Source organism: Oryctolagus cuniculus, chromosome 1 (assembly GCF_964237555.1).
Source record: "Oryctolagus cuniculus chromosome 1, mOryCun1.1, whole genome shotgun sequence".
Taxonomy (NCBI): domain Eukaryota; kingdom Metazoa; phylum Chordata; class Mammalia; order Lagomorpha; family Leporidae; genus Oryctolagus; species Oryctolagus cuniculus.
Window position 1 is genome coordinate 5,874,049 of NC_091432.1, and position 22,211 is coordinate 5,896,259.

Here is a 22,211-nt window from a genome sequence, read left to right on the forward strand (position 1 = left end):
CAGACTTGTCACGTACACACACTCACACACACACGGAGACCTGAGCCCCTGCTCGGCCAGCTGTCACCCCTGACCCGTCCACACTCGGTGTGTGTGTGCAGGCGCACGTGTGTGTGTGTATGTGTGTGTGTGACCAGAGTGCCAAGGCTCCCAGCCCTGGGGCTTTTCAGTCACCTGCGGCGCGCGCGTTTCATTGTTGCTGTTTGTCAAACGCCCGCCCTGCGCGGTGCTAAGCCTGTACCTCCAACAGCCCTGAGACGCAGTCACGCTGTTTCCCTGTGAGTGACCCAGGGGGAGAACCCAGGGACCCCGTGAGACCCTGCGCCCCGCCCCCCTACACACACACCTGCACTTCTCATTCTGGGAAGGGGCTGTGGCTTCTTTTTCTTTTTAGGGGCAGCCAGGAGTTGAGTAGCACCAGGGCGAGGGAGGGGCGGTGGAGCCAGCTCCTGGATCCCAGACAGAAAATGGTCGCTCCGGCCAGGGTGGTCTCCTGGTTCTGAGCCCTTGAGAGCCCCGGTAGACCCCCAGCCGCTGTTCCCAAGGCAGGCCTGGGAACAGAAGCAGAGCTGCCCGCTGATGAGCGGGGGGCACAGCCGGAGAGCCCAGTCCTCCGGCTCCAGTTCCGTGGCACTGACAGCCCCGAGCGCGCTCGCTTGCTCACACTCTCTCTCTCTCGCTCGCTCGCTCTCCCTCTCGGCCTCAGTCTTCCCATCTCTACAATGGGAGCACGCCAGGAATGTGTGTCGGGATGCTCCTCCTGGCACTGACATTCTGCCTCTGCGAAGCCTTGGAAAATCCTGGCCGAGCTGGGCTAACGGCGATGGCCACTCAGTGACCTCCGTGGGCGGTTCTCGGTCCCGGCTTCCCCCTCGGAACACCGGGCGTGATGGCTGACCCTCTCTTCCAAGCACGCCCGACGCTAGCATGGCAGATCTTGCATAGCGCTCCACGCAAGGCTGGCTCCCCCGCCCAGCCCGCAGCGGGTGCTGCCCGCAAGACACCTGCGTCCCGCGAGAGACGCCCACTGCCTGCGGGGGCTCTGGATCCACACTTGTGGTCGCTCCTGCGGTCGCCCCAAATAATACATTTTGTCTGTGGACCGGTCACAGCGCTAGCTGCTTTGCGGGGGGGGGGGAGTTAAGATACCCCACCACTTCGGCGGGGCCTGTCATTTACCCCCTGGAGCCTAGGGACAGCAGCGGCAGAGGAGCATCACGTGGCCTCCAGCAAATCGTGAGAGCCAGAATTAGGTACCACGTGTGGTTTTTTTTTCTTTTTCTTTTTTTTTCTCATCCATTTGGCGGCTTCCAGCGGGTCCACGTTCTTCATCCCAGCCTCCCCGGCGTGGCAAGGTTGCTACGCGTCGGCTTCGTTCTATTTCGCCGAGGCCGGCCCAGGTCGAGCGGGTTCGCAGGCTCCCGGCAGGTGCGTAAGTCCGCGGGGGAATCCTCGGCCGCACCTGGGCGCGGCGAGGAAACCGCACCATGTATGGGCAGCTACGTCAGAGGGGCGGCCCCGGCGCGGCGGCTGCTCGGGGGACGCCTCGGCGGCCCCTTCCCCCCGGAACGGTGGGCGGTGTCGAGGCGCCCAGGGCGCCCAGGCACGGGGCGGCGCGTCCGGAGAGGTGGAGCCCCGCGGGGACCCGCGCCGCCGCGCACGCCCCGCCCCCCGCGGTCCCGGCGGCTCAGCCCCACAACTTTTCATTCATAAAACGAAGACTCCGCGAGGTGCGCGTGAGTCAGAACGCAAGCCTCCGACGCGGACCGCGCGGAGCAGCCGCCAGCCCAGGGCATGTACCGAGACTTCGGGGAACCCGGACCGAGCTCCGGGGCCGGCGGCGCGTACGGAGGCCCCCCGCAGCCCCCCGCCGCGGCGCAGGCGGCGGCCCCGCAGGTGAGAGGGAGGCACACCGGGGTCCCTGGGGACAGGGCGGGGGGACGGCGCCTGGGACCCCGGAGGCAGTCCCCGCGCGCCCCGCTGTGGAAGCGGCGAAGCCTGGGGCCGGGACCGCGGGTTCTGCCCATTCTCCGCAGTCCGGGGGCCAGCTGCCCCCAGAACCCAGAGGGACGCGCGCCCGCCCCCTCGTTCCCTGCCGCCGGCTCTTCCCTCCCGGGAACCTTCTTTCTTACCTGCGGTCCACTGCTCATTTGTGCGTCCCGCCCGCCTCGGAAGGGACGTATGACGTCCGGGCTATGTCCCAGCCCCGGGCGGTCAGCAGACGTCTCCCCCTTGGCATCCCGCGCCTGGGATACGTCGGGAACCCCTGGACGCAGCAGGAAGGCGGGATCTGTCGGTGACCTCCTGTGTGTCCGCCCCCGTCTACCGCGACGTCAGGTTCCAGCCCCCTCCTCTGCGCGGTGCAGCCGGGCTCCGGGGCGGTGGGACCCTCTGGGCTCCCGGTGGCCGGCTGTCCACCCCGTGGCGGAAGGACTCAGACAGAGACTGGGCCAGGTGCCGGGGCGGACGCCAGGGACAGCTCGCGCGCCCCTGCCCTCGGCACCGAACGGCGCCCACTGCAGGCTGGGGGCACTTGGGGAGCTGCAGGTGCCCATTTCCTGTCGAGGGGCGGCGAGCACGTGTCGCCAGGGGAGGGAAGGCGCGGCGTCCGTTCCGCCGAGTCACGGCGGCCGAGTCACGGCGGCTGAGTCACCCGCGGCGCCCCTCCCTTCCTGGCCCCGAGTGGCCCGGGCCCGGACAAACTCCGGAGCTGGGGACGCCGCCGGCAGTGCCGCGGGCCCGGAACTGGGGTCGCTGGGCCGCTGGGCTCGCACTGCGAGGACTTGCCTGGGCTTGCGGGGCGCTTCCCGGCCGACCAGGCGCCCACACCCAGGGCCCGTCCGGAGGGCTGGAACCCAGTTTTTCCAGAACAAGGCGCCCCCATCCCAGCCCAGTCCTCAGATTTCTGGTAGAAAGAGAAGGGTCCCAGTTAGCACTGGAAGCACTGACAGCCATGCCAGCCTTGTGCTGGGCGCTGGGCACTGGGCACCTCCGTTACCGTATTTCGTGGAATCTAAGACCCCGTGGAGTAAAAGATCCACAATTATTTGGTGTCACTAAGTTGTTTAAGTTGGTGTGTCTGATTTCAGAGCTTATTAGATGGTACTTCCTTTTTTTTTTTTTTTTTTTTTTTTGGACAGGCAGAGTGGACAGTGAGAAAGAGAGAGAGAGAAAGGTCTTCCTTTCGCCGTTGGTTCACCCTCCAATGGCTGCCGCGGCCAGCGCGCTGCGGCCGGCGCACCGCGCTGATCCAATGGCAGGAGCCAGGTACTTATCCTGGTCTCCCATGGGGTGCAGGGCCCAAGTACTTGGGCCATCCTCCACTGCACTCCCTGGCCACAGCAGAGAGCTGGCCTGGAAGAGGGGCAACCGGGACAGAATCCGGCGCCCCGACCAGGACTAGAACCCGGTGTGCCGGCGCCGCAAGGTGGAGGATTAGCCTAGTGAGCCGCGACGCCGGCTTGGTACTTCCTTTTTTTTTTTTTTTTTTTTTTTTTTTTTTTTTTTTTAAGAAAATTATTTACTTGAAAGAGAGTTATAGAGAGGCAGAGACAAAGAGGTCTTCCATCTGCTGGTTCACTCCCCAAATGGCCACAACACCCAGAGCTGAGCTGATCTGAAGCCAGGAGCTTCCTCTGGGTCTCCCACATGGGTGCAGGGGCCCAGGCACTTGGGCCATCTTCCACTGCTTTCCCAGGTGAGCAGCCGGAACCGGCACCGGCACCCGTATGGGATGCTGGCACTGCAGGCAGGGACTTTACCCACTATGTCCACAACCACAACGCCGGCTGCTAGACTTCTTAGCATCAATGAAATGCTGCGATCCTCCTCTGTGATAACAGCAAAATGGGAAACTGAGGCACACGGGGATGAAATAGCTCGCTGAGTCCCCTGTCAGTGGCTGAGCAGAGCTGAGCAGTGTCTCCCCCGTTCCCTCGCCCCATTCTCGCAGCCACCGCAGGCGCTCCGGGGCTGTCCTTGTCCCCCCAGGGGGATGGGTACAGGAGGGGCCGAGAGCCCAGCTTCTGCAAATGGAGCCCCTGCTGTGCCAAGCACATGGGTCAGTGTTTGTGGCCAGGAAGGTGTCTGGCAGTGAGCAGAGAGGTTGTGTGCCCTGCCCACAGTCACACAGCTCGTGAGCAGGGATTTGCCACCCATCAGTGTCTCTGGCTGCCAAGCCGGGCTCCTTCTGGTCTCCCAGAACCGGCATCTGCACGGAGGGTGGACGGCGGGAGAGTCTCTCTGCTCGGACCTCCTTGAGCCACGCAGACCTCACCCTGGCCCTCCGTTCCTTCTCCCCCAGAAGTTCCACCTCGTGCCCAGCATCAACGCTGTGAGTGGCAGCCAGGAGGTGCAGTGGATGGTGCAGCCTCACTTCCTGGGGCCCGGCAGTTACGCCAGGCCTCTGGCCTACCCCCAGTACAGCCCCCCACAGCCCAGGCCAGGAGTCATCCAGGCTCTGGGGCCGCCTCCAGGAGCACGTCGCCGGCCCAGCGAACAGGTGAGGGGCGCTGGTTCTGGGTGCCCAGGCATGCCAGTGTGCCAAAGGCATGCTCTGGCCACAGCGGAGAGCATGGGCTCAGACCGGCCGGGGAAGGAAGGGCCACTGCCGGGGAGGAGGTGATGGGCGCTGCTGGGGAGGCCCGCAGGGCAAAAAAGGTCACCTCTGCACCAGGGAAAGCTTCCTGGAGGAGGCGGCGCAGGGTTGCACGTGCTGAGATGAAGGGAGGGACAGTCCAGGCACAGGGGCTGGCAGGAGCCAAAGGGGAGGGGGGGAAGGCGAGAGGGTCTCCATGGGCTGCCGTGCACGGAGAGGGTGGGCTTAGGCAGTGCAGCTGCAGCAGCAGTGGGAGGGGTCCCTTCAGTTCCTCCCTGGATCTGTTTCCCGTCTCATTTAACTCGGACATGGACCCTCTGCCTCCTGCGTGTCTGCCTCTCCTCATCCCTTAGCCAAGAAGTGCAGGCACGGAGGTGTCCGGCACCTGCCCGAGATCACGCAGTAGTGAGAACCGGCCCGGGTCTGCCCAGCTGTGACCACCAGGCCACACGTCTCCCTGGGCGCTCGGGGAAGGGTCCAGGTAGAGGCTGCTGAGCTGTCCGCCTCCCCCGAGTCCGCACCCAAATAAAGGAACGGAAGGAGGGGCTTGAACAGACGGCTCTTTCCTCTCCCTGGGTGTTTGCTACATGGGACCACGGTGGAGAGAGGGCTGTCCCGGCAAAGCTCGCGCTGCAGCCGGGGTGGAGCTCAGGGTCCTGAGAAAGGTGTGAGACCAGCCAGGAACAGGTGGCCAGAGACAGAAGGGCTGAAGCCAGCCAGCGGACCCCTCCCGTGGCCGCTTCCTTCAGCCCTGTCCTAGGTACTCCCAGGTTGGTGCTGCCAGGGGTCCTCTTGGGGGCGTGGTCTCCACTCACTGGCCTCTCACCCAGTGGCTGGAACCGTACGCAAGTCATGTCTCCCCGCCCCCTTCGGCCCCCGGGCTTCAAGTCCTGACCTGGAAGGCGGGGCTGAGCTGCACAGAGGTCAGGTCCCCCCGAAGCTGCGACTTCCGTGGGTGCTCAGCCCCTCCAGCACTCCAGATCCTGGGGGACAGACGTGGCAGTCTGAACACAGAAGGATGGGTGCCCCTTGCAAAGGGAAAAGCCCACCCCAGGGAATGGGGGCAGGAAGGTGTCCTGTAGCCCGGGGCGCCCAGCTGAGCCCTGGAAGCTGAGGTTTGTGGGAGCAGGAGTGAGCACTAGAGCTAGGGCAGAGGTGGGAATTGGCCATTGCTACGCAGCACCCGAGTACGGGGAACCAGTGTGGGTGCAGTGGTCTTCAAATCACAGACCGGGGTGGGGGGGCTCCACATGGCCAGGGGCTTACCCCTGGAGGGGGCAAGGTCACAGCAGTGACCCGGGGTCTGTCTCACTGCCGCCTCCCCCCCGACCCCCCAGATCAGCCCAGAGGAAGAGGAGCGTCGCCGAGTGAGGCGGGAGCGGAACAAGCTGGCCGCGGCCAAGTGCAGGAACAGGAGGAAGGAACTGACCGACTTCCTGCAGGCGGTGAGCGCTGACCCCTGTGGGGGCACCCAGGGTCCCCCTGAGCCTCATGGGCACCCTGGCTGTCCCTCTCCCGGGACAGTCCTGGGAGAAGCAGCACTGAGCCCAAGTCCAGCCAGCAGCCTGTCTGAGCCACCCCAGGCCTCATGGGAGTTGTGCCCATGTTTTCCCAGGGGCTCACGGGAGTTGCAGTCCAGCCGTGCTGGAGACGCCCCACCCCGGCGGGGGCCACGGGGCCTTCCGCCCTCACCCTCCCTACTCCCCTTTGCCACCTCTCCAGGAGACGGACAAGCTGGAGGACGAGAAGTCCGCGCTGCAGCGGGAGATTGAGGAGCTGCAGAAGCAGAAAGAGCGCCTGGAGCTGGTGCTGGAAGCCCACCGCCCCATCTGCAAAATCCCAGAAGCAGCCCAGGACAGCGGCGACCCAGGCGGCTCCGGCGGCACCAGCAGCCCGCCCGCCCCCTGCCGCCCAGTCCCTTGCATCTCCCTCTCCCCGGGGCCCGTGCTGGAGCCCGAGGCACTGCACACCCCCACGCTCATGACCACGCCCTCCCTCACTCCCTTCACCCCCAGCCTGGTCTTCACCTACCCCAGCACCCCTGAGCCCTGCTCCTCCGCCCATCGCAAAAGCAGCAGCAGCAGTGGGGATCCCTCCTCAGACCCCCTGGGCTCCCCAACCCTCCTGGCCTTGTGAGGCAGCCCAGCCCCCCTCCTGCAAGGCGCCACCCCAGAAGGCATCTCCTCCCCCGCCAGCCCCCGCCCCGTTCCCAGGTCCAGCTGGCCTGGACCGCCCGGCCCTCGCCGCGCTTCTCCATCCCCCCAGGTGAAACCGAGCACATTTGCACCAAATCTCAGACCAAACATCTCCCATCTGTCAGAAAAACCCAGAGAGACTTTGTATGACCCCCTAGGGGCCCTGTGGAGCCCACACCCACCCCCCACACTGTCCAGGGAGCCTGTCTCCCAGCCTACAACACTAACTCACCAGCCCCACTGCCAGCAGCGCACGGCCACGGGCCGACCCCTCCGGCCCGCACAGTCCACGAGGTGTGTACCACGGGCTTCTGTGACGAGCTCACCTGTAGCCCCCCTCTGAGAAGCCTTTAGCCCCCAGGGAATCCAGGCCTCCAGAGGGAGGGGCAGCTGCTATTTATTTTCCAGAAGAGAGTATTTTTATACAAACCTGCCAACATGGAATAAAAGGCTTGAAGCTCTGGTCTGGGGGGTGTGTCCTTGGGCCCAGAGTCGCCAGCCCTGGGTGTGGGTCTCCGCCCCACAGACTGGCCCCGTGACCTTGGACAAATTGATACTTCTGGATCCTGTCTTATCTGACGCCGGCGCCTCATTGCCAGCACGGAGAGAACGGGGTGCTCCGGGGTGAAGGTGGGGGGGTTATCGGTCCCTCTCCCCTGGGAGCCAACAGAGCTGGCGCATGTGCCACGGGGGAGGCACTCTTCCACCCCCACCCCACCCCCGCGTCCATCCTCAAGACGCGGCCAAGTGGGTTCTAGGCCCCCAACACCTGCTTCCTGCCCCATTGTCTTGCACAGGAAGGGAGCAGGAGCCACTTCAGGGGCCGGATCCCGGTCTGTCCCGGCACTGGACTGGGGGAGGGGAGAGAGTCCCGCATTCCCACCCCAAACTCGAGTGGGTAGGGGAGTCGGCCACCTCAGTTTTGCGGTCGCGTCGGAAGGGAAGGGTACCCGGTCCCGAGCCCCGCGAGTCCCAACAGACGCTGCCCAGGCGGCGGGCTCCGCTTCGGTCCCGGTTTATTAGCCACCCCCCCACCCGCAGCCAGCTCCTCCGCTCCGGCCTCCCGTCCCCCTGCCGCCCCGCCAGCGAGAGCCAGGGGCCCTTCTCCGTGCCGGGGCTTCTCGGGCCACGCCCGAGGCCCCTGGTGCGCAGCCGGGGCGGCGTCCAGCTCCTGGGGTCAGCAGCAGTCCCGGTGCTCGGCGAAGCCACCCGGGTGGGCGTCGACGTGGAGGAAGCGGCGCCTTCAGTCGTCGGGGGAGCAGGCCAGGGGCAACTGATCGGGGCTGCCCACGCTGCCGGTGCTGGAGCTCCCGTCGCCCAGATCGCGGGGCCCGCACGGGGGCAGGGCGAGCTCGGGGGCCGGCCCGGCGCCGGAGCCCCCCGCGCCGCCGGGGCCGCTGCGGGGGCCCCACTCCTCGCCCAGCGCCAGGCACAGCTCTTTCAGCGCCAGGTTCTCCCGCAGCAGCTCCTCCTGGCGGCCCTCCAGCTCGGCCAGCTTCTGCCAGCAGCCGCCCAGGTCCTCGCGCACGGCCCGGGATGCTTGGGTCCCGAAGAGCTGCCACTGGCGCGCGGCGCGGCGCCCGCGCTGGCGCTCCGAGTCCAGGAAGCAGCACAGGTCGCGCAGCTCGCGGTTCTCGGCCTGCAGGCGCCGGTTCAGCTGCTTGAGCTCGCGGATCTCGCCCAGGTGACCCTGCAGCTGCCGGTTCACCTCCTGCATGAGGCGGCCGCGCTGCACCAGCGCCGCGAGGCGCGCCGCCTCCTCCCGCCGCAGACGCCGCACCAGCTCCTCCTTGCCCAGAGCCGCCATCTCCTCGTCCGTCAGCTCCTCCAGGCCGCCGGTCTCGGCCTCCATGGCTGCTCGGGCCGCTGCAGCATCGCCCGCCGGCCGCCGCGGCCCAGGCGCCCCGCGTCGGGCCCGGCTGCGGCTCCCGCTCGGCCGGCGGCGGTCAGCGGCCGAGGCAGCGCAGGCTGCAGCAGCCACCCGGGGGTGTGCACGCGGCGGGGCGCGCGCCTGGGCGGGGCCGCGCTACGTCAGGGGAGGGCAGCCAATCCGGGGCCGCCTCCCCGGAACGGGGCGGGGCCGGGGCCGCGGCGCTCGGCTCGCCCGCCCACGGCGGCCGGCGGCGCGGCGACCCCGGCGGAGGAGGGGCCCCGGGACCCTCGCCCTCGGAGCGGCGTCTCGGGCGCTTCTCCGTTCCGAGCTCCGGGTCTCTGCGCCAGCTCGAACCTGGGCTCCGGCGTCTGTCCCCGACTCCCGCGCAACCCCACGCGGTGGCCTCCCGGTTCCCCCCCGCGCTCGCGGAGCTCCGCTGCCGAGTCCTGGAGACCCCGAGTCTCCCCTCGCTCGCGAGGAGCGCTTCCTGCCCGTGGGTGGGGAGGGGGCGCACAGGGGCTCGCCTATTGGTCCAATAAATCGTCTTTCTGTGCAAGGTCCGTGTAGACTTGGCTTAACCGAGGCGCTGACCCTCCCGGGGGGCAAAAGGCCAGCAGAGGGGTCTGAGAGCCCTGCGGAAGACGGACCCCGAGGCGCCCAGAGAGAGGACACCGTGGCGGGGGCGCCGGCCTGGCCGCCCTGGCACCGTGAGAGCGGCCTCACGTTGTTTTTGGTTTTTCTTGCACGGCAGGTGTGGAGGAAGTGGGTGGGGGGTGGGGGGTGGAAGCCAGCCGCTTCCACGGGCCGGCACGGAAGCTGAACCGCGGAGTCACGCTGGAGAAGTCGCATTTAAAGCGATCGCTCAGGCTGCGGCAGGGGCTGGAGGCGGCGGCGTGGGCGAGCGGGGCGGACGGCGCCCAGAGCCGGGCCTGGGGCAGCCTGCGTGAGGGAGGCAGGAGGCGGCGAGGCAGAACTGAATGCGGGGGGGGGGGGGGGGGCGAGGCCTGCGAGGAGCCAGGCCAGGACGGCCGGCGGGAGTGGGGGCTGTCTCGGACGCGGGGAAGCAGGGTCGCGGACACGGGCAGCGTGGGGAGCCGCCAGAACTTTCCAGGGGGCTCCGGGAGGCGCGGCGGCGGCCTAGGGCTCGCGCGGGGCGGGCAGTGCGGCCGGGCGCGGGACGCGGGCCCCTCCCGGCCAGCGCCTGCGAAATCCCGAAGTCGCGGGGGCATCCCCGCACTCGCCCAGCCCGCGGGAGGCGGGGCCGCCCCACGCCCCGCCCGGAACGCCTCCGCCCCGGAAGTGGTCCCCTGCTAAGTTTCCGGGTACCCGGAGCGTCATCGCGGCGCTCCCGGAAGTGGCCCGGCGGGGGCGCGCCCGGCCCGTGCGCCCGCCGGGGCACCGCCATGACCAGCGAGCTGGACATCTTCGTGGGCAACACGACCCTCATCGACGAGGACGTGTATCGCCTCTGGCTGGACGGCTACTCAGGTCTGCGGGGAGCCCGCCCGGGGCCGAGGTTTGGAGGTCGGGGCCGGCAGGGCGGGAGCTGATGCCGGCGCCCGGTCCGCAGTGAACGATGCGGTGGCCCTGCGGGTGCGCTCGGGGATCCTGGAGCAGACGGGCGCCACGGCGGCCGTGCTGCAGAGCGACACCATGGACCACTACCGCACCTTCCACATGCTGGAGCGCCTGCTGCACGCGCCGCCCAAGCTGCTGCACCAGCTCATCTTCCAGATCCCGCCCTCGCGGCAGGCGCTGCTCATTGAGAGGTGCGCGCCCCGGGCCAGGCAGAGGGGCGGGACCCCGGCCTGCCAGCCCCCCCCAGGGCTCAGGGTGCCCTCTGCTCACACAAGGTACTACGCCTTCGACGAGGCCTTCGTGCGGGAGGTTCTGGGCAAGAAGCTGTCCAAGGGCACCAAGAAGGACCTGGATGACATCAGCGCCAAGACGGGCATCACCCTGAAGAGCTGCCGCAGGCAGGTGGGCAGCGACCCCCATAGCCGGTGCGCCCCGCCTTCGCCCACGCGGCCTCGCCCCGGCCTCACACTGGCGTCTCCCGCCCCCTTTTGTCCCTTCCAAGCCGTTCCCCACCCTGTGGCCAGGGTGATCCTTAGGGAAGCCCGGGTCTGACGGTGGCTTCCCGCCACCCTGTACCTTGATTCCCACTGCCTCCTGCCCGCCTCGGCCTTGGCCTTGGCCTTCGGGCTCGCCTGTCGTCCGGGCCACGCATGCGTCCCCAGCCCGCTCACCTTGCCCTTCCCTGGAGGGCACTGATCTCGGCCCACGAACACCCGGGACAAGGATCCACGGCCTTTTCAGCCGTGCCAGGGAGAGCCCTGCCCCTGGGCCTCCGCTGCCTCTCTGGTGTCTCCTGTGAGCTCCCCGTGTTCCTGGGGCTTAGCCGGGAGCGTGGTGTCTCCCGTGGGCTGGAACTCAGACAGGAGCGGGTCCGCGCTTGTCCAGGGCCAGACGGCGGAAGCTGATAAGCCTGCCGTGGATGGGCGACTGACTAACTAACGGAGACTAGTTCACTGAAGAACTGATGGGCGGGGCGGGGAGAGGGGAGAGGGAGGGGCCAGTGGGGGCAGGGGGGAGGGGCCAGTGGGGGCAGGGAGGGGGAGAGGGAGGGGCCAGTGGGGGCAGGCAGAGGGGAGAGGGAGGGGCCAGTGGGGGCAGGGGGGAGGGGCCAGTGGGTGGCTCGCTCAGCCCCGGCCCGCCCGCCCCCTGCAGTTCGACAACTTCAAGCGCGTCTTCAAGGTGGTGGAGGAGATGCGGGGCTCCCTGGCGGACAACATCCAGCAGCACTTCCTGGTCTCCGAGCGCCTGGCCAGGTGAGGGGCCAGCCCCCCCCCCCCCCGCCTGTGACCTGTGACCTCCTCGCTGTGCTCCCACTTCCGGTCTGCGCTCTCCCCCCACCCCACCCCCCGCCATGGCTGTGACCTGTGACCTCCTCGCTGTGCTCCCACTTCCGGTCTGAGCTCTCCCCCCACCCCACCCCCCGCCATGGCTGTGACCTGTGACCTCCTCGCTGTGCTGGGGCTGGGGGACGTGCTCCCACTTCCGGTCTGCGCTCTGGATCGGACCGAGCAGGGTTCAGCTGCGGGGGGCTGATGCTGTCCCCCACCCCACCCCCCGCCATGGCTGTGACCTGTGACCTCCTGGCTGTGCTCCCACTTCCGGTCTGCGCTCTGGATCGGACCGAGCCCCCGGGGGTCTGATGCTGTCCCCCACCCCCGCCATGGCTGCGGCTCCGCAGGGAGTGACCTGGGCAGGGAGGGCTGGCAGGGAGTGCAGCCCCGAGGGCACCGCCCTGCGCTCCGTGCAGGGACTACGCCGCCATCGTCTTCTTTGCCAACAACCGCTTTGAGACGGGGAAGAAGAAACTGCAGTATCTCAGCTTCGGAGACTTCGCCTTCTGTGCGGAACTCATGATCCAGAACTGGACCCTCGGAGCCGTCGGTGAGCCCCGCCGCCCTGGTCCCCACCTGCCGGGGCCCGCCGCCCTGCCTGCCGTCCGCCGAAGGTCCCCAGGTCCCCGCGCGGTCCTGGAGCCTCCACCCACCCACGCACGCGGGGGGCCGCCCCTCCCCCCCCCCCCCCGGACTCCGCGGTGAGGCAGGGGTGAGGCGGGCGCAGCGTGCTCTCGCCCTCCGCATCTCTGCCTTCTGGGCCTCCCGCAGACTCCCAGGTGGATGACATGGACATGGACCTGGACAAGGAGTTTCTCCAGGACTTGAAGGAGCTCAAGGTGCTAGTGGCCGACAAGGACCTCCTGGACCTGCACAAGAGGTGACCCCGGGTCCCCGGGCGGCGCCTGAGGGGGGGCTGCGGTGGCCCTGGGCGTGACGCGGTCGTCCTGCAGCCTGGTGTGCACCGCCCTCCGGGGGAAGCTCAGCGTCTTCTCCGAGATGGAAGCCAACTTCAAGGTCTGTGGCCCACCCAGCCCCTGTCCCTTGCAAGGGCGTCTTCAGCCTGCGGCGCACTGCTTCTGTCCGACACGGACCGGCAGGTGGCGCTGCTGCGCGCTCTGCCCGCCTGCGGGGGCCCGGCTCCTGGGGCGGGACTGGGCTGACGGAGGGAGGGGCTGCCCCTCCCCCAGCCTCTGTGCCCAGCCCCCAGCTCCTGGGCAGAGGGCAGAACTCCCAGACTCCCCGCCCACAGAACCTGTCCCGGGGGCTGGTGCACGTGGCCGCCAAGCTGACCCACAACAAGGACGTCAGGGACCTGTTCGTAGACCTCGTGGAGAAGGTCAGCAGAACCCGCCCGCGCCTTCCTCCCCCGGCCTGGCCTGGCCTGGCCTGCCCGGCGCCAAATACTCCCTTGGGCCTACAGTTCGTGGAACCCTGCCGCTCCGACCACTGGCCGCTGAGTGACGTGCGGGTCTTCCTCAACCAGTATTCGGCGTCTGTCCACTCCCTGGATGGCTTCCGGTGAGAGAGCCTGGCCCCAGGCCCAGCCCTCCTGGGGGTGGGAGTTCTGTGGCTCAGAGTCCCAGCCCCGCCCCTGAGAGGCTGTGTGGCCTTGGGGGGGTTACTTAACCCCTCTGATCCCGTATGTAAACTGGGGCCATAATGAATCAGTTGAGGCCGACTGCGTCCAGGGCGAGGGGCGCACGTCAGCTGTCCTGTGGCTGTCCCGTCACAGGCACCAGGCCCTCTGGGACCGCTACATGAGCACCCTGCGTGGCTGCCTCCTGCGTCTCTACCATGACTGAGCCCCCGGCGCCGACAATAAAGTTGCCATGAGTTTGCAGACTGCTGTGGCTCGCAGGCAGGAGCCCGGGCTGTGCAGGGTGTGCACCTGGGGCCAGGGAGCCGCTGCGCTGCGCGTGCCCACTGCGCTGCCCTGGTTTTATTGAAGCTGGAGGGGGGCGGGGCCTCGGGCGGGCGGGGGAGGGGCAGCCGCAGGCTGAGAGGCGCGGGGCGGCCGGCGGGTCACGGAGGGCAGGAGACCGGGTGCTTCTTCACGGGCCGGTCCACGCGCGCCGACACCGGGTACTTGGTGATGCCGCAGGCGTTGCTTCCTCGGTGCAGCCGGAAGTAGCCCTAGGAGGCGGGGCGACGTCAGGGCACGGGTTCTGCCCCGCCCCCGCCCCGCCCCCTCCCCCCCCCGATCACGCTCACCTCCTCCCCCCAGGCAGGCCCCCAGGAGTTCTTCAGGATCCAGTAGGGGATGGAGTGGCGGGGGCGGGGGCGGGACGGGGACCGCAGCCTCTCCGCCTGCTGCCCCTCCTCCGCCGTGCTCCGGCCAAAGCCCACCAGCAGGACAGAGTGGTCCACGTACCGGGGGTCGCAGGTGGCGGGCGTGGCCCTGATCACACCCTTCTTGTAGTGCTGTGGGGCCGGAGCAGAGGTCAGCAAGGGGCCACCTGTCCTGGGCGCCCCTCCCCCCGCTCGCCCCCTTACGTGCAGGAGTATCCGGTTGATGGTCACGGTGATGGGGCCCTGCGTGGCCAGGTACTGGGCTATTACTGAGGGCAGAGGGTGGGGTGCGTGAGGCCCTGCCCACTCCCGGCTGGGGCGTCTCCCCGGCCCCGCCCCGCCCCCTGTCGGTGAGGACTTGCGTCAGGCCCCGCCCGCCAGCCCGCCAGCCCGCCTGCCCGCCTCGCTCACTCTGCTCGTCGTCACGTAGCATGAGGAAGTCCTGGATCCAGGCCACCTTCTTGTACCTCTTGGCCTGGCACCGGTGGGCTCTGACGGTGCCCTCGAAGGGGTAGTCCTTCTCACTGGCCAGGCCGCCTGCACGAGGAGGGGACAGAGCGGGAGACTCCCCCGTGCCCCCGCCCCTCCCCGCCCGGCGGGTACTCACTGTTGTTGAGGACCGTGATGAACGCATCCCAGACGAAGCCGCCCTTGCAGCCGTCACCACAGCGGCCACAGTCGAGCATCTCTGGTGCAGGAGGGGGCGACGTGTGTGTGTGTGTGTGTGTGTGTGTGTGCGCCCTCCCCGTCACCATGCCCCGCCCTACCCTGCACCCACACTTGCACTGAGTGGCTGTGTCTGATGGCCCACGCCCTCCCCGTCACCATGCCCCGCCCTACCCTGCACCCACACTTGCACTGAGTGGCTGTGTGTGCGTGCCCACGCCCTCCCCGTCACCATGCCCCGCCCTACCCTGCACCCACACTTGCACTGAGTGGCTGTGTCTGATGGCCCACGCCCTCCCCGTCACCATGCCCCCCCCTACCCTGCACCCACACTTGCACTGAGTGGCTGTGGCTGATGGCCCACGCCCTCCCCGTCACCATGCCCCGCCCTACCCTGCACCCACACTTGCACTGAGTGGCTGTGGCTGATGGCCCACGCCCTCTCCATCACCATGCCCCCCCCACCCTGCACCCACACTTGCACTGAGTGGCTGTGGCTGATGGCCCACGCCCTCCCCGTCACCGTGCCCCGCCCTACCCTGCACCCACACTTGCACTGAGTGGCTGTGTGTGCGTGCCCACGCCCTCCCCGTCACCATGCCCCGCCCTACCCTGCACCCACACTTGCACTGAGTGTCTGTGTCTGATGGCCCACGCCCTCTCCGTCACCGTGCCCCGCCCTACCCTGCACCCACACTTGCACTGAGTGTCTGTGTCTGATGGCCCACGCCCTCTCCGTCACCGTGCCCCGCCCTACCTTGCACCCACACTTGCAGAGTGGCTGTGTGTGCGTGCCCACGCCCTCCCCGTCACCATGCCCCGCCCTACCCTGCACCCACACTTGCACTGAGTGTCTGTGTCTGATGGCCCACGCCCTCTCCGTCACCGTGCCCCGCCCTACCTTGCACCCACACTTGCACTGAGTGTCTGTGTCTGATGGCCCACGCCCTCTCCGTCACCGTGCCCCGCCCTACCTTGCACCCACACTTGCAGAGTGGCTGTGTGTGCGTGCCCACGCCCTCCCCGTCACCATGCCCCGCCCTACCCTGCACCCACACTTGCAGAGTGGCTGTGTGTGCGTGCCCACGCCCTCCCCGTCACCATGCCCCGCCCTACCCTGCACCCACACTTGCACTGAGTGTCTGTGTCTGATGGCCCACGCCCTCTCCGTCACCGTGCCCCGCCCTACCTTGCACCCACACTTGCAGAGTGGCTGTGTGTGCGTGCCCACGCCCTCCCCGTCACCATGCCCCGCCCTACCTTGCACCCACACTTGCAGAGTGGCTGTGTGTGCGTGCCCACGCCCTCCCCGTCACCATGCCCCGCCCTACCCTGCACCCACACTTGCACTGAGTGTCTGTGTCTGATGGCCCACGCCCTCTCCGTCACCATGCCCCCCCCACCCTGCACCCACACTTGCACTGAGTGGCTGTGGCTGATGGCCCACGCCCTCTCCATCACCATGCCCCCCCCACCCTGCACCCACACTTGCACTGAGTGGCTGTGGCTGATGGCCCACGCCCTCTCCATCACCATGCCCCCCCCACCCTGCACCCACACTTGCACTGAGTGGCTGTGGCTGATGGCCCACGCCCTCTCCATCACCATGCCCCCCCCACCCTGCACCCACACTTGCACTGAGTGGCTGTGTGTGCGTGCCCACGCCCTCCCCGTCACCGTGCCCCGCCCTACCCTGCACCCACACTTGCACTGAGTGGCTGTGTGTACGTGCCCACGCCCTCTCCGTCACCGTGCCCCGCCCCTACCTTGCACCGACACTTGCACTGAGTGGCTGTGGCTGTGGCTGATGGCCCACGCCCTCCCCGTCACCGTGCCCCGCCCTACCTTGCACCGACACTTGCACTGAGTGGCTGTGGCTGTGTCCGATGGCCCACAGGGCCTCGATGTTGCCCGCCGCCGCCATGGCCCAGCAACATTTGCAGTCTTTCTGGCGGGGAAGAGGAGGGGGCCGGGGAGTGGCGTCCAGGCCCTGCCCTCTGCCGCCCCTCAGGTCGGGCTGGGCCGCCAGGGGGCACACACCTGGTCCCTGATGGGCGAGATGACGCCGGCTGCCTTCCGCCAGTCACAGGTGGGGGGCAACGGCGTCCCCCGCTCTTCAGACCCCACCTCTCTGTCCACGCTGGGCACCCCTCCGGCTGCCCTCTGATGCCCGTAGAGCTGGCCAAACTCCTCCTCTGCGGACAGACAGGTCACGGTTTTGACCCCTTCTCCGTAGTCTGTCCCTCCCTCTCCAGCCAGCCACATCCTTGCCACTTGGGTCCGTCCCATGATGCTCTGGGAGGCAGGAAGGCGAGAAGCGTGGCCCTAGAGAGGCCACGTTCTGGCCGGCCTTTCCCCGCACCTCCTGCCTCTGGCCCCAAGCTGCACTGGGCAGCGGGCCAGCGGAGTCCCCGCCCTTGCGCTCTGGGGTTTGGGACAAGCACCCAGGCCTCTGGCCCTTAGGGTCCCTCCCAGGGAAGCGACGGTAGAAGGCCTGTTCTGTCCATCTGTGGTAGCCCTGGGGGAGGCTCTCTTCCCCGCCCCCCACCTGTGGGCCAGGAGGGCCGCAGTACCTGTGAGGTCACTGAACCGAGTCACCCCAAACTCAGCTGTGCCCAGGTCCTCCTCCTGCAGCCGCTGAGCCCGGGCCAGGTTGTGGGCGAAGATGTGCAGGCGGCGAGCGTGCTCTAGACCAAATGTGGGCTGTGCAAGACTGGCTGAGGGCCCTCGCGGCAGGAAGTGGCCGCTGCCTGGGCGCCCTCCCCACTGGGGCTTTTCCTGTGGCCTCAGCACCCACTGCAGACACACAGCTAAGGAAGGGGCACCAAGCCCACCCGGGGTCAGGCCTCAGCACCCACTGCAGACACACAGCTAAGGAAGGGGCACCAAGCCCACCCCGGGGTCAGGCCTCACAGCACCCACTGCAGACGCCCAGGCTAAGGAAGGGGCACCAAGCCCACCCGGGGTCAGTTCCCAGAGGCAGGAGTCGCCTAGCCTGCGGCTAAGGCGGGTGGGGGGCATGGGGGCAGGGTGACTAAAAGGAAAAGGTGGGCAGCTTCCTCTTCACACTTCTCCCTGCAGGTGTGAGCCCCCACCTGGCGGGGGAGGGGAGGATGGGGCAGCCTGGACTGAGAGCCCCCGCAGACCCCCTTACGGGGTGGGGGCGCTATCCAGTGAGAGGGCAGGAGCAGGGCTGGCATTTTGGGGGCTGGGGGAGAAGGAAGTCCCCGTCTTGAGGACAAAATGGGTATCCTTGGATGTCCGCTGAGACTGCATGGGTGAGTGGTGGTCCCTCCCCCGGCCTGGAGTGACAGGGAAGTGGTCTTGGAGCTGCCACCTGCTCCCAGGTTCAGAGCAAAGACATCCTGTACCCACTCGTGTGTCCAGGAAACCAGGAAGTGCGCCCTCAGCCCTGCCACCGTCTTGCTCAGAGCCCTTGGCGCAGCCAGTTCCCTATCCTGAGCATCGATTTTTCCATCTGTTGAATGGGGGAAGGGTCGGACCGGAGGTGTGTGCCCGGGATACCTGCGGCGCTCGCGTAGCTGCGGTTGAACTGGATCTGGAACAGCGTGAAGGCTTCCTTCAGCCCCAGTGGTTGGGGACCGGGGTCCTGGAGAGGAGCCGAGGGCAGAAAGGGGTGAGGTGCTGGGATCCCAGCCCTGCAAGGACTGGGCTGGGCCAGCCAGCAGCTGCCTCCGTCCCCTGCGTGAGCCTGGGCAGCGGGCGAGGCAGCCTCGGCCACCCAAGACTAGGGATGGCAGCCTGGTTGTTCCTGGAGCGGTGACCCCAAGCATGGAACTGCCGGGGGAGGGGGAGAAGGGCTGGTGGGCACTCTTACCTGGGCCCCGAGGGCATCCTTGGCCTGGACCAGGCCTGCCACCCACAGGGCCAGGAGGCAGCAGGGGAGCTGGGCAGCTGGTGCCATGGTGGTGCAGCCCGGAGTGCCTGGGCAGGAAGCCCCGCAGACCAAGTCAGAGAGGTGGGGAGGGCGGAGCTGGGGAAACCACCAAGGGGGAGGCAGGCTGGGGTCGGGGTGGGGGTGGGGGGACCCCAGAGCACAGGAGCTGTTCAGTCCCCGCCCCCCCTCCCTTCCTGCCTGTCCCCTCCTCCCGGCCCACACCCCAAAGCTGCCTTTGGGGGCCAGGAAAGCAGATCCTAAGCCAGCAGTGGCAGGAAGTGTGGGGGCTGCCAGCGCCAACAGGCCCCTGACAACTGAGAGAGGCCCCCGGGCAGCCAGTGCAGTCAGCTCAAGGGCCGCCTCCTTTGGAAATTTATTTATTTATTTTAAAGACAGAGGTAGAGACAGAGAAGTAGACAGAGAGGAGAGACAGAGAGGGAGAGAGGTCTTCCACCCGCTGGTTCCCTCCCCAGATGGCTGCTGCAATGGCCGGAGCTGAGCCAGTCCAGAGCCAGGAGCTTCTTCCAGGTCCCCCATGTGGGTGCAGGGACCCAAGCACTTGGGCCATCTTCCACTGCTTTCCCAGGCCACAGCGGAGAGCCGGATCGGAAGTGGAGCAGCCAGGACTAGAACCGGCGTCCGTATGGGATGACGGCACTGCAGGCCAGGGCATTAACCCGCTGCGCCACTGCACCCTCTGCTCCCCAAGTGTAACCTGCATAGCCCGTGTGGCATCAGGCTCCCAATGGCCATGCCACGGCGTGTCCAGTACGCCTGTGTCCGAGTGCCCAGGACGAGACAGGGCCTGCAGCAGGCTTGGGGTGGGGGCGTTGGTCGACAGAGCTGTTTGTCAGGGGTTTTGCCCAGGGAAGGGCAAGTCCAGGGAGCAGCACGTGGAGGGGCACCTGTTACTGCTGCTGGTGCTAAGCGGATGCCGGGGGAAGTGTCCTCTGACAGCAGAGATGGGTGTCTGCCTAGGGCTCCCCGGGTGAGAGAGAGAGGGGGGAGGGGGAGGACGCTCCAGCCTGAGCTGCCAGGCTGCGCGCCCTGTCCTAAGCCGAGGGACTCCTCTGTTTGACAAAAGGCAGGGGTGCCTGTGCTGAAGGGTGCCGGGGCAGGGCGCAGCCAGCAGCGGGCTCAGCGGTCACGGCGCTGCTTGAAGAGGCCTGCGTTCCCCCGTAGGTGCCCGGGCTGCGCACCGGCTTCCTGTGACGCACACCCGCGAGGCAGCAGGGGCGCCTCAAGCAGCTGGGCCCTGCCGCCCACCAGGACACCTGGGTTGGGCCTCTGGCTCCTGCTGTGGCCTAGCCCAGCCCTGGGGATGGTAGCACTCTTTCTGTCCCTCAAGTAAATACATAAAAATTTTCAAAAGAAATGGGTAGACTGCCCCGTGGTTCTATCCAGACGCCAGGTTCAGGCCGCGAGCCAGTCTGGTGCTGTGTGTGGCCTGTGATTAAGGCCCTGGGTCGTCCTGCAGAGCTGGAGCAGCGTCCTACCACCTGTCTTGTGCGGGAGACGTCCCCTGTGATCCCCTCCCCCCCACCCCTGAACGTGAGCTCTGGGAGGCCAGGTGGTCCTGGTCCCTTTAGCCAGTGCTGGTCCCTGGTGCCTAGCACAGGGTCTATTTAGTTCTTAATTTATTTAGGTAGAATTAGAGAGAGAGAGAGAGGTCATCCATCTGCTGGTTCACTCCGCAAATGGTCGCAACAGCCGGAACTGGGCCATTCTGAAACCAGGAGCCAGGAGCTTCTTCCGGGTCTCCCATGTGGGTGCAGGGGCCTGAGGACTTGGGCCATCTTCTTTTCTCTCTCTCTCTCTCTCTCTTTTTTTTTTTTTTTTTTTACAGGCAGAGTGGACAGTGAGAGAGAGAGAGACAGAGAAAGGTCTTCCTTTGCCTTTGGTTCACCCTCCAATGGCTGCCGCGGCCGGCACGCTGCACCGCGCTGATCTGAAGCCAGGAGCCAGGTGCTTCTCCTGGTCTCCCATGGGGTGCAGGGCCCAAGCACTTGGGCCATCCTCCACTGCACTCCCGGGCCACAGCAGAGAGCTGGCCTGGAAGAGGGGCAACCGGGACAGAATCCGGTGCCCCGACCAGGACTAGAACCTAGTGTGCCGGCGCCGCAAGGCAGAGGATTAGCCTAGTGAGCCGCGGTGCTGGCAGGCCATCTTCTACTCCTTTTCCCAGGCCATAGCAGAGAGCTGGATCGGAAGAGGAGCAACCAGGCCCATATGGGCTGCCGGTGCCACAGGTGGAAGCTTAGCCCACTACGCCCGAGCAGCAGCCCCTAATTTAGTCTTTCCCTCACAGCTCCTGGCTGGTACCCAGAGGCCTCCCCACCTAGGAGGAGTGCCCGACTTCTTAGGAGAGACCCCCAACAGGGTGAGGCTTGGGAGGGGCCCAGTGCAGAGCTGGTGAGGGCGGGGCCGATCCCTGGGCCCCCAGAGCCTGGGAGGGTCATTCTGCAGAGCCGCTTCCAAGAGGTGGGCTCACTTGGGCCTGCAGAGCACCAAGATGGAGGTTCAAGTTCAAGTCTGAGTCATGAACGGTGCACTGAGCCATTCCCGCTGGGCCTGTGCTCCCAGCTCTGAAGTGGCAGTGGCTGTTCTCAGGAGGGGCTGGCCTGGAGGGGGGAACCTCGTGGAGCACCTGGCTAGCACCCAGTGCGCCTTCAGACTGTGCCCTCGATGCTCTGACCTGGGGCAGAGAGCCCTGGAGTCCCCGCGTCGGCCAGACTTGAGTTCAGATTCTGCCCCGGGCCAGGTCTCTCGGCCTCCCTCAGCCGGGACACTGGTGCCTTCCCTGGCTTGGCAGAACCACGGCCCCAGCTCTGTGCAGCTGCCTGGAATGGTTAGCTCTTGAGAATCAGGATCTAGTGTTATTTTCAGATTTATTTATTATTTGAAAGGCAGAGGGCCGGCGCCGCGGCTCACTAGGCTAATCCTCCGCCTTGCGGCGCCGGCACACCGGGTTCTAGTCCCGGTCGGGGCGCCGGATTCTGTCCCGGTTGCCCCTCTTCCAGGCCAGCCCTCTGCTGTGGCCAGGGAGTGCAGTGGAGGATGGCCCAAGTGCTTGGGCCCTGCACCCCATGGGAGACCAGGAGAAGCACCTGGCTTCTGGCTTCGGATCAGTGCGGTGCGCCGGCCGCAGCGCGCCGGTTGTGGCAGCCATTGGAGGGTGAACCAATGGCAAAGGAAGACCTTTCTCTCTGTCTCTCTCTCTCACTGTCCACTCTGTCTGTCAAAAACAAACAAACAAACAAAAAAACAAAACAAAACAAAAAAACTCTCTCTCTCTCTGCCTCTCCTCTCTCTGTGCAACTCTGACTTTCAAATAAATAAATAAATCTTAAAATAAAAGGATTATTCTTTTAAAAAAAATTAAAATAATAATAATAAAAAAAGAAAGGCAGAGTTACAGGGTGTGTGTGTGGGGGGGATCTTCCATCTACTGGTTCACTCCCCAGATGGGGCTGACCAGGCCAAAGCCGGGAGCCTGGAGCTTCATCCGGGTCTCCCACACAGGTGCAGGGGCCCAAGCGCTTGGACTGTCTTCTGCTGCTTCCCAGGCCACAGCAGAGAGCTGGTCAGAAGCGGAGCAGGCAGGACGGGAACTGGTGCGGCGCTCACAGGGAACTGAAGTCACTGCAGGGGGCGGCCTAACCCGCGGGACCACGGCACCACGGCGCCACGGCCAGGAGCTAGTGCTGTTTCAATAACAGCTGTGTTGATCTGTGATTCACACACTACGAAGTGTGCATGGGTTTTTAGTATATTTGCGTGG

General features: G+C 66.7%; 4 protein-coding genes and 1 long non-coding RNA gene across 8 annotated transcripts; 2 read left to right on the forward strand and 3 right to left on the reverse strand.

The window, feature by feature from the left end:
• Positions 1–1,227: 1,227 nt before the first annotated feature.
• LOC108177955 (uncharacterized) lies at positions 1,228–2,271 on the reverse strand. Its single transcript, XR_001794646.3, has 2 exons — positions 2,133–2,271; positions 1,228–1,462 (listed from the first exon to the last, which is right to left on the reverse strand). It is a non-coding gene; the product is annotated as an uncharacterized lncRNA (long non-coding RNA).
• Positions 1,687–7,256, forward strand: FOSL1 (FOS like 1, AP-1 transcription factor subunit). 3 transcript variants are annotated; one of them, XM_070068325.1, is made up of 4 exons: positions 1,687–1,896; positions 4,307–4,501; positions 5,940–6,042; positions 6,320–6,514. In XM_070068325.1, the coding sequence occupies exons 1-4, from the start codon at positions 1,795–1,797 to the stop codon at positions 6,367–6,369; spliced, it is 450 nt and encodes a 149-aa protein (XP_069924426.1). In that variant the 5' UTR covers positions 1,687–1,794; the 3' UTR covers positions 6,370–6,514. The 3 variants fall into 3 exon arrangements, with proteins under 3 accessions (XP_069924426.1, XP_002709297.1, XP_069924420.1); XM_002709251.5 differs by having other exon boundaries at positions 1,701–1,896; positions 4,304–4,501; positions 5,935–6,042; positions 6,320–7,256; XM_070068319.1 differs by lacking the exon at positions 1,687–1,896 and adding an exon at positions 2,182–2,337 and having other exon boundaries at positions 4,304–4,501; positions 5,935–6,042; positions 6,320–7,256.
• Positions 7,172–8,797, reverse strand: CCDC85B (coiled-coil domain containing 85B). Its single transcript, XM_070068341.1, has one exon. The coding sequence runs from the start codon at positions 8,642–8,644 to the stop codon at positions 8,036–8,038; it is 609 nt and encodes a 202-aa protein (XP_069924442.1). The 5' UTR covers positions 8,645–8,797; the 3' UTR covers positions 7,172–8,035.
• Positions 8,798–9,775: 978 nt separating this feature from the next.
• FIBP (FGF1 intracellular binding protein) lies at positions 9,776–13,417 on the forward strand. The gene is made up of 10 exons (XM_070068304.1): positions 9,776–10,153; positions 10,236–10,434; positions 10,519–10,645; positions 11,396–11,496; positions 11,991–12,124; positions 12,346–12,454; positions 12,528–12,591; positions 12,827–12,913; positions 12,998–13,095; positions 13,310–13,417. Exons 1-10 carry the CDS (start codon positions 10,069–10,071, stop codon positions 13,377–13,379), a joined length of 1,074 nt encoding a protein of 357 aa, XP_069924405.1. The 5' UTR covers positions 9,776–10,068; the 3' UTR covers positions 13,380–13,417.
• On the reverse strand, positions 13,412–18,528 carry CTSW (cathepsin W). 2 transcript variants are annotated; one of them, XM_070068311.1, is made up of 10 exons: positions 18,371–18,528; positions 18,058–18,142; positions 17,106–17,219; positions 16,573–16,727; positions 16,378–16,480; positions 14,474–14,554; positions 14,278–14,403; positions 14,071–14,135; positions 13,789–13,998; positions 13,412–13,710 (listed from the first exon to the last, which is right to left on the reverse strand). In XM_070068311.1, exons 1-10 carry the CDS (start codon positions 18,455–18,457, stop codon positions 13,600–13,602), a joined length of 1,137 nt encoding a protein of 378 aa, XP_069924412.1. In that variant the 5' UTR covers positions 18,458–18,528; the 3' UTR covers positions 13,412–13,599. The 2 variants fall into 2 exon arrangements, with proteins under 2 accessions (XP_069924412.1, XP_069924408.1); XM_070068307.1 differs by having other exon boundaries at positions 13,789–14,135.
• Between the last annotated feature and the right edge of the window lie 3,683 nt (positions 18,529–22,211).